This window comes from Gossypium raimondii, chromosome 12 (assembly GCF_025698545.1).
Source record: "Gossypium raimondii isolate GPD5lz chromosome 12, ASM2569854v1, whole genome shotgun sequence".
In the NCBI taxonomy this organism is placed as follows: Eukaryota; Viridiplantae; Streptophyta; class Magnoliopsida; order Malvales; family Malvaceae; genus Gossypium; species Gossypium raimondii.
In genome coordinates, this window is record NC_068576.1 from 54390267 (window position 1) to 54406308 (window position 16042).

The 16042-nt window shown below is 30.6% G+C and overlaps 3 protein-coding genes across 3 annotated transcripts; all 3 read left to right on the top strand.

The window, feature by feature from the left end:
• Positions 1 to 656: 656 nt before the first annotated feature.
• LOC105765306 (uncharacterized) lies at positions 657 to 971 on the top strand. Its single transcript, XM_012584322.2, has one exon. The coding sequence runs from the start codon at positions 657 to 659 to the stop codon at positions 969 to 971; it is 315 nt and encodes a 104-aa protein (XP_012439776.1).
• Positions 972 to 2931: 1960 nt separating this feature from the next.
• On the top strand, positions 2932 to 4917 carry LOC105765307 (uncharacterized). Its single transcript, XM_012584323.2, has 3 exons — positions 2932 to 3123; positions 3387 to 3538; positions 4700 to 4917. The coding sequence occupies exons 1-3, from the start codon at positions 3054 to 3056 to the stop codon at positions 4715 to 4717; spliced, it is 240 nt and encodes a 79-aa protein (XP_012439777.1). The 5' UTR covers positions 2932 to 3053; the 3' UTR covers positions 4718 to 4917.
• A 2144-nt stretch (positions 4918 to 7061) lies between these two features.
• On the top strand, positions 7062 to 9932 carry LOC105765308 (uncharacterized). Its single transcript, XM_012584324.2, has 8 exons — positions 7062 to 7237; positions 8028 to 8168; positions 8261 to 8369; positions 8460 to 8542; positions 8730 to 8793; positions 8884 to 9001; positions 9243 to 9397; positions 9571 to 9932. The coding sequence occupies exons 1-8, from the start codon at positions 7077 to 7079 to the stop codon at positions 9643 to 9645; spliced, it is 906 nt and encodes a 301-aa protein (XP_012439778.1). The 5' UTR covers positions 7062 to 7076; the 3' UTR covers positions 9646 to 9932.
• The last annotated feature ends 6110 nt before the right edge of the window (positions 9933 to 16042 follow it).

A 16042-nucleotide genomic window follows, 5' to 3' on the forward strand; every position in this document is an offset into this window, starting at 1 on the left:
TAACTTTTTTCGTTTTAGTTTATCTTTATGAAAAAGAAGTCAGTAGAAGCGAAAATTCGAGCTGTAAAAAGTAAAAACACTTCCTCTTATTTATGGCTAAATAAAACACTTGAAATTGAGTATGTTAAAACGCATTATCCTCTTATTTATAGATTGAGTAAGAACTAAGAATTATGAGTAGTTCTACTTCTAGACGTTATATAAAAAATAAATATAATCCGAACCTATAATAATATTATATAAAAAATGTTGCACTGATAATAAATTTTAACATCCTCTCTCCCAACAAAAAAAAATTAAATGAATAGTAAGTTGTGATAATTTATATTAAGTTGACTGCTCAGATGTCACTTAGTACGTAGAAAATCCAAGTCTCGTGAAGAAAATTAAGTCTTTAAGTATGCATAACTAATTAATTAATTAATTAATAGAGGTATTTTTATTCGTTTAGTGCATCTAATTTTGTCTATATATACCCTTATAAGTTATAACTCACATTCACATTCACATTCACATTCACATTCCACAAAATTCCTCAAACATTTTCTTACTTTCCAATACATCCCAGAACAAGTTTTTTACATCAAGAAAGTAGTGGGTTTTGCTGGGTTTCTTTCTTTCTTTCTTTTTTTTTTTTTTTAAAGAAAGAGAAAGTTATGGGGAATTGTATGATGAAGACATTGGGATCAAGGCCGCATCTGGAAGAAGAAGAAGAAGAGATTGGTGAAGCAGCTTCAACTGATTATAAGAAGGAAAATGAAGGGAAGAAAAGCAGCATAAAGGTGAAGATAGTGCTTACAAAAGAGGAACTAGACTTGTTATTAGTGAAGCTGAAGAACAAGGGTACTGGTGGGAAGAGCTTAGAGGAAATTTTGGGCGAAATAGAGAAAGCAAGATCTGAGAAACTTGACTCTTCATGGAAACCTTCGTTGGAGAGTATCATGGAAGACGACGATGTCATTAATTCATGAAACTTTTAATCCCTTTTCTGTAAATTACCCTCTCTCTCTCTCTCTTTTTTTTTTTTTTACATTCATATACCATTATACTTGCGTAACTCGATGGCAAAATATTTACCAGACTCTCCCCCACCCCCTTTTTTTTTTCTCTGGATCTTTGGCATTGAGCGATGTATATCTGCGTTGCTTAGCCTTATTAGGAGTTTTGTTTTTTTATAAAATTAATGCATCTTTTACGTCAGCGTGGTTACCACTTCAATCATCTGAAAAAGAAAACAAGGTTTGCTTGAAGATTGAGTGATGTAATTTTCTTGTTTTGGGACTCTATATATATGGAGTGTGAAATTAAGAATGTCGTTTTAATTTTTCCTTGTATGCAAATCTAATTGTTTTATAACACTTATCTTCAATCCTGTTCTGTTTATAGTGATTATAAACCTCTGTAAAACCCTTTTCTTTTTGGTTCCAAAAAATTTATGAACATTGTTTGAAAAGGATCAGATCACTGTTTGTGAGCCCCTTAGAAAAAATGGCAACTTTTTTCAAGTACTATTCATCGTCGGAAACAAAAAAGAGAGGGAAGGAATTAACATAATTATATTTACACAATATAATCATGAGCGGAAGATGCAGCAGATGCTATTGTCTAGAGCTGTGCTCCATAAAATGAAAGTGCAAGGAGTCGGTCTAATCCATCCAACTGCCGCTTCATTTTTATTTTATTTTATTTTGGAATATAAGGAAATTAGAAAAAAAATTGTATTTAAAAATATTATAAACATATTTAAATAACAATAAGGGAAAATATTTGGTGTAAAATTTGTAAATTTCACAAACAGGGTGAGCGATTTAACAAATATATCATAGGATATTGTAAAATATTTAAAAAATAACACATTACAATTTTTTAAAGTTACTTGTGGAATAAAAAAACCACTACCAAGATACCAAATACTTAACCAAACAATAATAACATAAATATCAATTTTATATTACTGATTCAATTAAAAGTTTAAAACATCAGATATGATCAAAACCTATAATGAGATTGTTAAAAAAAATTAAAAGATCAACAAAATCACTTATATCAATTTAGACATTGAAAGCGGATTGGGTCTTAATTCAGTTGGCATCAATATTGTTGCCGATGCAAGAGAACGTGGGTTCGAGTGTGTTGAAGTACATTATTCTCTTATTTAAGAGTGGGGGAGAGTTACGGGTAGTTCTAAGTATTGTGTCAATAGAACAAAAGTTAATAATCGTGATATTACACTTATATAAAAGAAAATAAATAATAAAAAATTGTAAATTCAAAATTTTTCAGGGGATTTGGGCCAATTAGTTATTGAATTTAAGGTTGTTTTTTTTTTAAATTGGGCCAAATTAAAAAGCATAAAAAATTAGTTCTATCAAATTGGGCCAATCCAATCTTAATTGAAAATCCATATCGGAAAAAAGTCGAGTCTAAACACTAAATTTGATATTAAAGTTGTTTACGACATCCCCAAGTTAATAGGAAGATGGAATTAATTTCATGTACCATTTTTAATTTCTAACATTTGGCGGTGTCTTAACCTTATAATTATGGATTCCTGAATCAATAAAAAGTAACTATGAATGGTTGCTATTAATTCCTAAATCGAGAAGTTGAATAGTTGAGAACGAATAGAAAATATTCTTTTTGAAAGTGTGACGTGTCTAATCGAGAGGGAACATAATAACTATCTTTCAAAGGACAATTATCTAACCCAAAAATACAGTCTTGCGGGAGGACAATTGTTATGCCTCACTTAAACTAGACATGTGACACTACCAAAAGGTGGTAAGATACATACCGATTATTTTAATAATTGGGCAACATTTGATTATTTTGTTCAACGGTGCGTTTTTTTTACTTCCACGAAGACGCTGTCGTTTAGTATAAAGTAGAAAATCAATTTTAATATTTTCGCTCTCTTTTTCCTTCCTGAAACATCGCCGCCTACTTTTCTACAAAACGAGAAATCTCTGAAACCGGAGAATCATTCTTAATTGAAAAATCACCGTCAAACTTCTTTGAGAAAATTCCCATTGCACAAAAAAAGAAAAAGAAAAATGGGCGTAGCGCAAGCGATGAAGAGAATCCCTCGCATCAAGTTTCCCCAAAGACACCCCAAACCTTCTGGTATTCTTCTTTATATCCCATTGACCCCTTCTATATCTCATCTATTGTGTTTTCTTTGCTTTCGATTTCTTAATGTACTGTTAAATCTCATTCTGCCTTCTCTTTAATATGTTTTTTATGGTTTTCTATGTCTGCATGTTTAACTGAAAGGGGGGTTGTTTTTTGCTGAATCTGTAAACGCAAGTCAAATTGTTGTAAAAACTGTTTGCGATTGCAATTAATGGATGTTGGTGAAAAATGTGAAATCAAATCGATATTTGCAGATTCTGGGTTGCAGGCTCAGGGTGCAAGCAAAACTGGCGATGGTGATCTAACTTTCTTCTCTAGTTCTAAGGCTCCTGCAACCGTGGGAGGTAAAGCTTCTCTTCAACCCAAAAGAACGCCTGTTTCCAATGAGGAAATTGAGGCTATTTTGGTATGTAACCCGTCCTCTTTCATGATGTTGTCAGGATTTAAATCTTTTTTTTATTTTTTTTTTGCATTGGACATTTATGTTGACCTATGTTACCTGGAGTTGTTTCATACTTGTAACATCATATCGCTAACCTAGATCTTAAATCCGTGTTGAGCCCATGTTGGACATTAAGGAAAATGAAAGTTTTGGGTAGATGTTGACTGCATTATATGTCTTAGGATCACTAACCTTGCTTATAAGAGATCAGTTGGACAGAGAATTTGGTGCTTAAGTCAACTTCATCCTATGAAACCGTGGTGCATTAAAATGCATCAAATGCTTATGATCTAAGTTTTGTGATCTCTACGGGAGAAGAAATTTATCTTGTAATATCATATTTGAGCAATAAGAACGGTTGCCAGTTTATGTTGACCTATGTTACCTGGAGTTGTTTCATATCGTTGGAACATCATACCACGTACCTAGACCTTAACCTGTGCAGAATACATGTTTGACATGAATACTTCAGGGAAAATGAAAATTTTGGGTAGATGTTGACTGCATTATACATCTTGGGATCGCTAACTTTACTAGCCATAGTGCATTAAAATGCAGCAAATGTGTATGAACTAAGTGTTGTCATTGGGAGAAGAATTTTATCTTGTACTGACATATTTGAGCAATAAGAAGGGTTGCCAGTTGGGTTTATTTATGGAAAAACGTACTATAACAGTCTGTGATTCTCAAAAAGAAAATCACTAACAAATTTCGATGATTCTCAAAAGAAATCACGGACAAATTTCAGCCACTAACTTCTAGGAAATAACTTCTTAAATAACTGGTTAAATAACTAAAGGGTGAATATTGGGAGGAATATGGGGTCAATAGTGTTTGTGATCTGTTAGGAACCTCACGGATTGTGAAGAAAGTTAAATCCTTTGGTTATGTGCATGAATTAGTATTGTATGTTTCCCTCTTTATTTTGATATGTACATGCTTATGAACTATTGGTTTTTGATGTGGCCCTCTTTGTTCTTTTATTCTTTTGTGTGAAATGGATTCAGTCTTGCTCAGTGCTTAAAATTAACTTATTGAGCATGTATTGGAGGAATGGTTTTTCTCCCATGTCCTCTGTTTTAGCTTGCTAGACATCTATTAATCCTTTTTTGACCCTCTTGGCAGTTGGGTGGATGTTTCTGATCATCTGATGGAGTTTCAACAGGGAAGATGATTTCATGGACTTCTAAATGTTGTCATTCTTTTTTCTTATCACAATATTGGAGCTTCGATTTTCAAATGACATTGGTGTGCTGTAAAACTAACAGACAAGGGGACAAACACCATTTTTAATGAATAAACACAGAAAATCAAATGAATTATGGCTTTCTTTTTTCTTCTCATTCATGTTTTGTATATTTTAAGTTCTTAATTAATTTTGGTTTGTGATGTTTGAAGTTTCTCTGCCTCTGATTGATTCCTAACTAAGCTTAAAGAGTCAAAACTGCACATAATTCTTACCTTCCATACATGAGAGTTGAGGCAGATATCTCTTTGGATCCTTGTCTATCATAGCTTAAAGAACAGCAGATTTAGGATTCTTCATCGCAAGGTCCAAAATTGTTGAGGCAAATTGTTAATTTTTCCATCAGTGATCCGCTGCGATACATGTAAGATAGGCTGTTAAGAGTCTGGTGGTTTTAGTTTCTTTGTGGCAGCAAGTCCGGCAGTACTTTCCGCCACCCGGAGATTCTCTAGCGAGCCCCATAATTTCATTTCCGGAAGCATCTTCTGGAACTAAGAGAGTTCTGTGCTGTGCCACAAACTTTCTTCATCTCTAGTTGCAAGTGATGATGAGGCTTCTGCTACGTTTCTCTATGAGCTCAATATCTATAGCCTTTTCTCCATGGCAGAGCCCCCTATCACCCATGATCTGACAAGTCAATCTTGCCAGAAAAAGCTTTTAGGATGTTTTAACAACTGGGAATACTAATCACAAACCATCCCGCAATGGACGGTGTACATTGAGTACCAACCACTGCAAATCAAAACAATGAATAATTGAATGGTCCACCGGTGGACCGAACCCCATCATTGTTAATCCCTACCTCTTATCATTAATTTGTAAGAATACAAATTCAATCATTACCAGTTATATATTCAAAATATATAAGATAATACTTTGATTCAATTCTTCTTTTATAATGGTATTAATAGATATAGATTAACAACACCTTTAATTGCTATTATTAGATCGAAAACTTCGTTTTTTCAAACAATGCTTCCCTAGTTTAGATTGTATGATCAAGTATAACGCATTGTCAAAGAGATTAAATTATATCAAATTGAAGTAGATAGATTAATTAATTCCTAAATTTTAAGAAAGTAGAGAGATTAAAGCTAATTAGATCAACTCATATTGATAAGTATTGGGAAAACATCTTCTACACCCTTTTTACATGTTCTATATATATATATATATATATATATATATATGTTTTTTTTTTGCATTGAAGGTAAAAGAGTAAGAGTAAATCTTTTCTAACAAATGAATTTGAAATTTATTTCAACTGAAGATTTGGAATTATGCAAATTATTTGTCTTATGTTTAAGTCAATTATTTATTTTTATATTACAAATTTGAAGAACGGGACAAGTTGGAGTGAAAATGCAGTAAAAGGTTGGTGCTTAGATGGCGAAATGGCTAATAATTTGTGTTTGTAAGGATCTTGGCGAGTAATTATTTAGACCCCCAGGGAACTATATATATATGAGTCTTAATTATCCTTTAACAAATATTCAACAACACTAAATCATTATATTTTGTTAATTTCTGTTGACTTAATAGCACATTTAACTTTTTTGTAAAAATATTATGCCAATGATCTTAAGAGCACCAAAACAAAAATATTAACTAAAATTAGATGTAGAGAGTAACTATAGAGCAGTTTTTCCTTTTAAGCAAAGAATATTAATTTTAAGTAAGGAGAAAACAGAGGATAATACTTTTCTAATGAATGTTTTAAAACATTTTCTTGACGTCATCAAGTTAGATAAATTGGTATTTTCAATGTATATTAAAATTCATCAAAATAATATTAATATATTCTTTTAAAATTTATAACTAACTAGGTTAACTTAAAATAAAAGTGATACATTTTAACATTTTTTCTCAAAATTTTTAAAATTTTTAATATTAATCATATATACTCCTTTTGATATTATGTCTAAAATTATTTATAGTCCCTCTTAATCTTTAAATAAGAGAATATTACTTTTTAACGCATTTAAGAACTAACAAAAAAAATGACATAATTGAGTAAATTAATGGCAAATGTGTAATCCACCACAAGACAACGGATGGATAATCGACAGAAATAATTGGGACATGACAGCCGCATTATCCTAATCTAACCCTACCTTACAAAACAATAAATTTTGTTTTGCTCTTTATTTATTTTTTATGAGCAAAAAGGAAAATAAAGAAACAAGTAGGGGGTATGATAGTCTTTTCATGTATCAATAAGATCAAAACTGGAAGAAACAACTCGTCAGACCGGTAATGGTTAGAAGAGGTGTCGAAACAGAACACAAAATCCTCTTTCCACTGGTAAATACAGAAAAGGAAAGGTCTTTCTTTCTTTTTAAATCAAATCATTGTCGAGCTTGTCCTTTGTTTTTCTACTCTTGCTGCTTATACAAGTTCAAGAGATCAACTTTTCTGTAAGCTCTGCAGAACCTTGGTTGTTACCTTATTTTCATATGATTTTGATTGATGGGATTTTTTTTTTTGAGTTTCTTCTTCTGGGTAGCTTTTTTTAGTTGTTGGTTTAGCTGTTGATCCTGGGTTTTCACTTCTTTTTTATGGGAAATATTTTTCTAGTTGTTTAAGCTGTTAGTTATGGTTTAATTGAACCACTTTTGGTATTATATAAAGAATTAATGGAAATTCAATGGTTTGATTTTTTTTTTCTTGTTCATGGAAACCTTGTCCCTGTTGCATATTATGTTGGCTAAGTAATTTGTGGTTAGGACTTAGGAAAATGATAGAGCTTTAAGGAATTTTAATTATATGAAGTCTGTCTGATGATTATATTGTGATTTTTCTGTCTTTTCTTGGCTGATATATTCCCTAAATGTTGTCAATTTTCATGTGTGGACACCTTGTAGTTTACTAGAGATTTAGCTAGTTGACAAGTAGGATTATGATGGACCTGAAATCTTATATGTTTTTATGTTTTTAAGGTCATACGCTTGCTTATTCTTCCAAAAGAACTGGAATCCCATTTTGGAAATTAATTTGCTTATCACTTAGATTTCAGTCTTCATACACCAACTTCTCTGGAATATTATCTCGGGTTGTAAAGCCTTCCGAATAAGTCAGTGACTAGAGCACTTATTAACAACTCTGGACTTGGAAGCTTGTTAATCTCACCTTAAGCTTGGTTGCACTATACGAGTATGATTGCAATTTTTGGTTTTATTGGTAATAAGTTTGTACATCCTACTATAGTGAACATAACTTTATGGATGACGGTTTTGGAAAGATCAAGGTGATTCCAGATCATTTTCAAGTCTCAACTCCTCCCAGTGAGGATTCTCTGCAAAACAGAAGTTCACCTGATTCACAACCAAGTACCGGAAATTCTTCGAGGTATTACTTTCTGAAGGTGAAAAAGAGAATAATACATTAAGGATTTCTAGTTCATCTTATCTCAATATCTGTTGGTTCTTGCTTTAGGAAAGGTCCCGTAGCAGTTTATGGTCTCGGCGAAAATTGAGAAGGGCTGCATTCATGTTGAATCTGTTCAGTTTACGTGGGTTGCCATGGAGTGGTGCTGATGGTCAGGAAAAGGTTCATATACTATCCTCTTTGAATTTTGCCGTTTGGTTTTATCGATGTTCAGACCTCTCTTATCACCAGAACTTTTATTTTCATTGACAGGTTCAGTTGACTGCTGCAGAGTTGGAATCACTAAGATCGCAACTTGCCGATATAGAAGAGAGAGAAGCTCACTTGAAAGCTCAGTAAGGAACAATTGAATCTTGATTTTTGAACCATGACTATATATGTGTGTCCATCATAATTTAATGTAGTGGATGGATGATATTTAACAGTTTGAGCCATTAATGGTCTCTGAACCATTGATGTAATATTGAGATTTGGATTCGGTATTTCTACATTTCTTTTCATTGATGTTTCTGTTTTATGCAGGTTGGAACATATCGATGAAATTTTGCGGTCAGCACGTCTTTCTGGCTATTTGTACATACGAAGTGTATGAATTGCTCTTCTTGCTACTTCATATTTTGTTCACGTATTGCTACTGTTCCAGGTAATGATTTTTCTATGTATTTTTCATTCCCAGAGGTGGACAGCGTTACCCGGAGAACCTGCTCCTATTGATGATATTGATGTTGATGATTGGCTTCCTAGATTCGTTGTTCTTCATGGCCAATGTATATTCTTCTATTTATGCTCCACAGGTAATTAGCCTTTGATGTATTCTCCTTATTTTTTTCTTTTTTACTATAAGAAATTGCAATATGGAAAATGGATAAAAGTTCTCTCTGGAGTACGGGAGTTGAAACTTCAAATTCGAGATGATCAAGCAGTTTTTTATTTGTTCTCTTCTTTAATCAATAGGCTGGTCGAATGTAAACACAGCATGGGCTGGTGGATCATAAACATTACTTGCTGATAAACTTCTTAATTTATACTTTGCAGATTTGAGCCCTCAAGATTCCACACTTCTGTCCGATGTTGTTGAAGTTGGTCCTCTGCCAAACTTTATAAGAGAAGATGAAGGGACACAATATTCCTTTTATATATTAACTCGTCAAGGACTGCGTTACGAGTGTTCACATGTTTCTGAAGTACAGGTATAGTATACCTTGTGTACTCAATATGCATATATCAAAATACAATGTTTTAGACAAGTTTTTTGTATTTAGTTCTGCCATTCTAAACTCGTAGAATTCTCTTGCTCCGATTTCTTAAGTGTGTGTTTTTTCAAAATCAAATTTGACTTTTATTGTTTTCTCTCTTTTCCTAGGTGGACACATGGTTATCGGCTTTGCGGACAGACTGCAAGTTGGGTTCTGATGTTGAAGTCCCAAATGGTTCCTAACATGTGTTAGGGGTTCTTCCGCTAACAGTAACTCGGTTAGAGCTTATGCTACCCAGGTTCCTTATTTTTCTTGAGGTATCTATGTCCGATTCAAACATGTGTTCAGTCAATGATTCTCCAAACATTCGAAACAAATTGAAAATTACCTGTATTTGATACTTGTCCCAAGTTCGGGTGACATAGGTTAGAACTAGTATATCGAACAGGCACCAGGATCTCACTAACAGTTCTTTTGTTGATGTACATATGATTGGCATTTCCAATAAATCAGCACCTTCTTGTATGAATCTCTTAGAGTTGCAATAAAACTGACTTGTGTTTGGATGCTAAGAAAGCTATTGGATGTTCGAAACTGTTTCGAGCAGTGGATTTTTAAAGCTTTATTGATGCTTTTTTCTTTCCCCCCAGAAATAAGAGAAACCCTCCCAAATTCTTTTCTTGTGACTAAAGCTCTTAATGCACTGACAAGACAGAACAAAAGATCCCATATAACTGGAATATCCAATTAAATATATATGTATGCACTTAGCTGACCACCATTAATGCACAGTAAAGCATAAGGTTGACTGAGAAGCAATCTCATGTTGGGTCTTCGAAACAAATATAATTTTTAAAGGGTAAACTACAAAAATAGTCCCTTATGTTTATTTAAATTTATGTTTAGGTCATCAATGGGCTATTTTTCAAAAATGACCCAAAGAAATTAATTAATTATGAAAATAACTCAGGAGCAAAATTTTGTACGAAAATGACTCGTTTTATACAATGCCAGCCGGTGCCACCAAACACACTGGCAGCACCACCCCTTCATCATTAGTCAATCATCATTTTTTTTAAATAATTTTTTTGGTGTTGCCATTGTGTCAGGTGGCATTGATATGTATTTATTTTTCTAAATAGACGTTAAAAATAAGAGTATTTTGAGGAAAAAGAAAAAAATTAATATTTCAATGGGTGTCGTAATCCTCTTTGGTGATACCAAAGATTTTTTTTTTAAATGTGTGGCAACACCCATGTTAGGAAAAAGTCAAAATTTTTGTGTCGTCAGGCTATGTGGCAGCATTGGTGTCAATTTTTAAAAAAATTAACTTTTTTGGGTGCAGTTAGGTTGTCTGGCGACACTGGACTTCAAAACGGTATTGATACAAAGATAGGTATCGATTCTTTTGTGAAAGTATTGATACTTTGTTAATAGTATCAATACTTGGGTCATTGTATCAATAGCATATTGAAGGTATAGATAATTTTGATATTGGGAGCACCTTTACAAAATGTTTGAATTTTTTTTACACCTGTACCACCACACAACCTGGCGACAAAAAAAAAACTAAATTGTTTCTGACACTAGTAATGGTGGCGACCATCAAATATTTTTATTTTTTATTTTCTTCCCAAAATATCTATATTTTTAATGGGTATCTGGAAAAAATACATATATTAATCTCAAAAAAATATTTTTTTAAAAAGTCGATTGATTGGTTAATAATGACTGACGGTACCAGTGAACATTATAAAAAATAGGTCATTTTCGTACAAAATTTTACTCTTGAGTTGTTTCGTAATTCATTAATTTGTTCAATTCAATTAAAAAAACATAATTTGGTTGAAGATTATGATTGTGAAAGGAAAAGAAGAGAAGAAAGAAATAAAAGGAAAAAGGAGAAGAGAGTATTACTATTATGTGGGAGAGAGAATAAATAAATAAATACCAATAAAATTTAAAAATATGGCGTCCAAGTCAGAATTAACAGACTCCGTTATACTTTTAACCAATGATACCAGCAGAGTCATCAAATTATTATAAATTGCTAATGTTTGTAATTGAATCGTAACAATTGATACATCAGCGATCAAAAACTTAAACAAACATAAAGGGTTATTTTTGCAATTTATCCATTTTTAAAGGAAAACGAAAGAATAGCAATTTTTTAAAGTTTGTGTGTGCGGCTCCCAATGATATTATCTCTTTATTTCATTTTCTTTTTAATATTATTGTATAACTGTCAAAGGTGTTTAAAAAGAAGGTTTTCCAGCAAATAAATATTGACAAAAGCAGAAACTTCCCCATTATTTTTCTCCCACGTTTTCCAGTGATTGAAGTGACAGTTATATAGATGCTTCCTCTATAGTCTATTCCAGTTGGGGCTTTGCTTTTGTAGTCTTTTACTTATTTATTTTGCAAGGATTTACTTATATTCTCTTTCCAACCTTAACTTAATATTTAATTTGATTAAATTTAGTCATTATACTTTTTGAATGGGTTAATTTTAGTTATTATATTTTTCGAATTTTAAATTTTCAGTTTTAACTGAACGGTATCGATTAAATTCTATTATTAGTCTTATATTATTTCTAAAATTATAAATTTAGTCAAGCCATTATCATTTTCAAATTTTATTCTTAGTGCAAGCAATAGTCGTTAAGTCTATAAACTAATTTCTTTTAGTGATATATGAAAATGTTAAGTGATATAGCATTACGCATGCGATAATATGTTTCTTGCATCACATTTTTAAAACAACAAAAATAATTTAAAGAATTTAATGGCCACCATTTGATCAAGATTAAAATTTTAAAAATTCTAATAATACATGGACCAGAAATAATAAATTTAAAGTATAAAGACTAAATTAACAATTTATGCATAGTAAAAATACCAATAATAAAAATTAACTTTTATATTATACTTTTATAAAATTAACGTAACACACACGGAAAATGTTGTTTATATATTATTTAAGGTCTATTTGTTTGGTGTAATAATTTTACAATATATAATTTTTTAAAATTGTTATTTTTTATGCTCAAACATCAAATGATTATGTGTAAAATATTTTCCGCTATTTAATAAAAAATTTTGAAATTATTTTCTAAAAGATATTTATAGTGAAACAAATGCAATATTAACAAGAATTTCTTTTCATAATTAATATGAGATCTAAAGCTTTATAACATAATGTAACACCCCCTAACCCCAAACCGTCGCCGGAACAGGGTTACGAGGCATTACCAGACATATCAAACAGTTTACGAATAGTTCAAATAAAATAACAATTGTAATATAATTGTATAACTAAATCCATATAATAAACTTTTGAAGTTCAAAACATGAATGAAAAAGTGAAATGAAACTCGTTCAAATACTCCGAGATTTTTTTTTTTTTACAAAATTTCGGCACCATTTCGGCTTATTTTTGCATAATACCTCCTGCAATTAAAACCATAGTATTTCCAATCTCAACCAATTCAACCAATTCATTTCACATTCTCAATTTCTATTCTAAATACCTTCTAATCAACTTAATCAACATAACATCAATTTAAATTTAACAATGTAATAAATTAAATAAAGATCGATAAACTTCTTTCATTATAATTCATAAACTTATACTACTAACATTTTTAATCATTCATACTAAAACATAATAACCTTTATACACATCCTATGTACATGCCACATTACCAAGGGAAATATACATCACCAAAAGTTTGTCAAGTCGGTCCGGTTTTGGATCTTGGATCAAGATTGACCTCTACAACTCATGCATGGAAGCAACCGTGACGCCGAAAGTATATATACTCAAGTGGTATCACTATAATTCAATTTATAATTAAATGCATTAAATCACACACATACTTTTCAAAGACAATTATCACTACTAATAAACAATTCAATCTTTAATATTAGCAATTAATTATATATAAATATCATTCTTTTTTTTCTTTCTTTATTTCAAATTTCACTCTTCACATATAATATATCATTCGAGATTAGTTTTATCAAGAAATTTATTTCATTTATCCCTATTAACTTGGCTAGGACTCGTCGGATATACGGATTCCAACCAAACACACCAAGAAATGAATCGATGAATTGATATGATAAATAAAAGTAATAATATTCAACACACAAAGTCTTGAATCACATAAGAATATGATAACGATTTCGACACACAAAGTGCCGAATTGGTAACAGTAACAGTAATCCGCACATAAGTGCCTAATCAGTAAGCCGGCAAATACACCGTACTCTTCCATATCCTATGGCATGCCAACTATATCCGACTAGCCCGACTAGTTAATAGGGTATTTAATTCACTTTCAGTACAATTTTTCATCTTAGTTCAGTATCAATTATAAATTCCTTATTTCAATCAGTTTCACAGTATTGCAGTAATCACTACTACAGTAATTTCACAATTCAATACATTATACGTAACAAATTTTCAGTATTTTCACAATTCACGCAGTACTCAAACAATATCCAGTATTCCATAATTTAATTCAATATCGGTTTCAATTCCATTATCACATTGTAAATTTATCATTTATTAAACACTTACCTTAAAATACTTACCACACATAATTAGCAAATTAAACATTTAATAATAATAAAGTTTGAATTATAGTGATACAAACCGTAATTCCCGTGACTATTCCTTGTCCACTTTTTCTTTTCCTTTCCTCGTGGATGCCTCGGGTGCGATATTAGCTACGAAAAGAAATTAAGATAATTTTCATAATTATTAGCACAACACAATTTTACTTGCTGAAATTTTTATCTAACTTTTACTTAAATTTCAATTTAATCCTAACCAAATCTATATATTTTCTTTCTCAATTCATACCTTCTTGCTACTCAATTTATTGCCAAACTTATATGTAACTATCTAATTTTTATCATATTTTCATAATTTCGAATTTATTTCAATTTAATCCCTAAAATTAAAACTTATAGTTTAGTTTACAATTCAATCCTTTATTCAATTCCAATCAAAATTTTTATCAAATAAACCCTCAATTCCATCATTATTCAACATAAACCCTACTAAAAAAAAATCTATTAACTTCCAAAATCTCCAACTTATTTTCAACAAAACTAACTTCTAAAACATCTAAATTAAAAGAAAAGGACTTGATTGACTTACCAAGTTAAATTCCAAGCTTTAAAAACCCTATTTTCCCTTTTTCTTTCTTTTTCTTCTTTCTCCCCTGTTTCTCCTCTGTTTCGTCTCTTTCCCTGTTTCTTTGTTCTTTCTATTCTGTTTCTTTTCTTTTGCTTTGTTTTTATTTCCTTTTATTTTATTTACTTTATACTATAATAATATATTTATTCTAAATATCTATTAAATATTCAATCATATATTCACATTTGTACACCATCAACACCATACAATTGTCACTATTTAATTTGTTTACCAAATAAAAATCTCATAATATAATTAATTAATTAATTAATATATTTTACTTAAATTTTAAGTAATTAATAATTATAATACAAGTATATATTTATACATTATTACACTTGTACCATCTTATCACCACACATTTGTCTTAATTTTAATTTATTCCATAATAAAATAATACAATTAATATAAATTGCAATTTAAATAAATAATAATAATAATTATTATTATATACATATAATATTTATATATAACTTAAATAAGTCTTGAATTTAACGCATATATGCCGCCTCTTTCCATGTAAGTGGCTTAATTGCCATTTTAACCCTTTTTTACTTTCTTTTAATCTATAATTAGACTTTCACTCTTTATTCGATTTGATCCTTTTCTCCTAATTATTCTTAATTAGACTAAATTCACCTAATTAAGCACTCAACTAAACTCATAATTACTTCTAATAATTATTTATGACTCAGTTTACTAAGACGGAAGCCCGATAATATACTTTTCCGGTGCTCACGGATTTTGGGTCGTTACACATAAATTTGAAAAAATAAAAAAATTGAAAAAAGCAAATGGCATGAAAAATATAAATCAAAATACATAAAATTCATTATATATATATAACAAAAGGGCATGAAAAAAAATCATGCCATGAAAATCAACTTATGGCATGAAAAATGAAAAAAAAAAAGTTACTTGATTTTTGTAAAATCAACTTACACGGGAAACTTTTGTAAAATGTTTTATCAGGGTAAAACATTTTTACCAAGAAATAAGGGGAATTTTGGTTTACTTGTAAAAAAAACTATATTAATCAAATTTTTATACGAGTGTAGCATCATGATTTCTAATCTTTCATTTTGAAACAATACTTAGAATAACCCTTAAATAAGATAATACTGTGCTTTAGCGTAATAGCACACTCGAACCTAGATACTCCCGCATCGACGCTAAGCTAAAATTCAATCGAAACATTAATCAAAATTTTTTTTCGTAAACAAACATAGGAAAAATATTTTCTGTAAATTTTTTAACACCAAGCAAACGAATCCTAAATTCAAAATTTCAAATTTGTAAATGATGGTGGTGGATTTTGGTGTTGAGATTTAGGAGGATTAATTGAAATTTTTCAAAGAGAATTTAATGAGAATGCAAGTCGAAGTAAAACTATCAAAACATTTAAATGCCTATTGAGAATTGACAAAAAA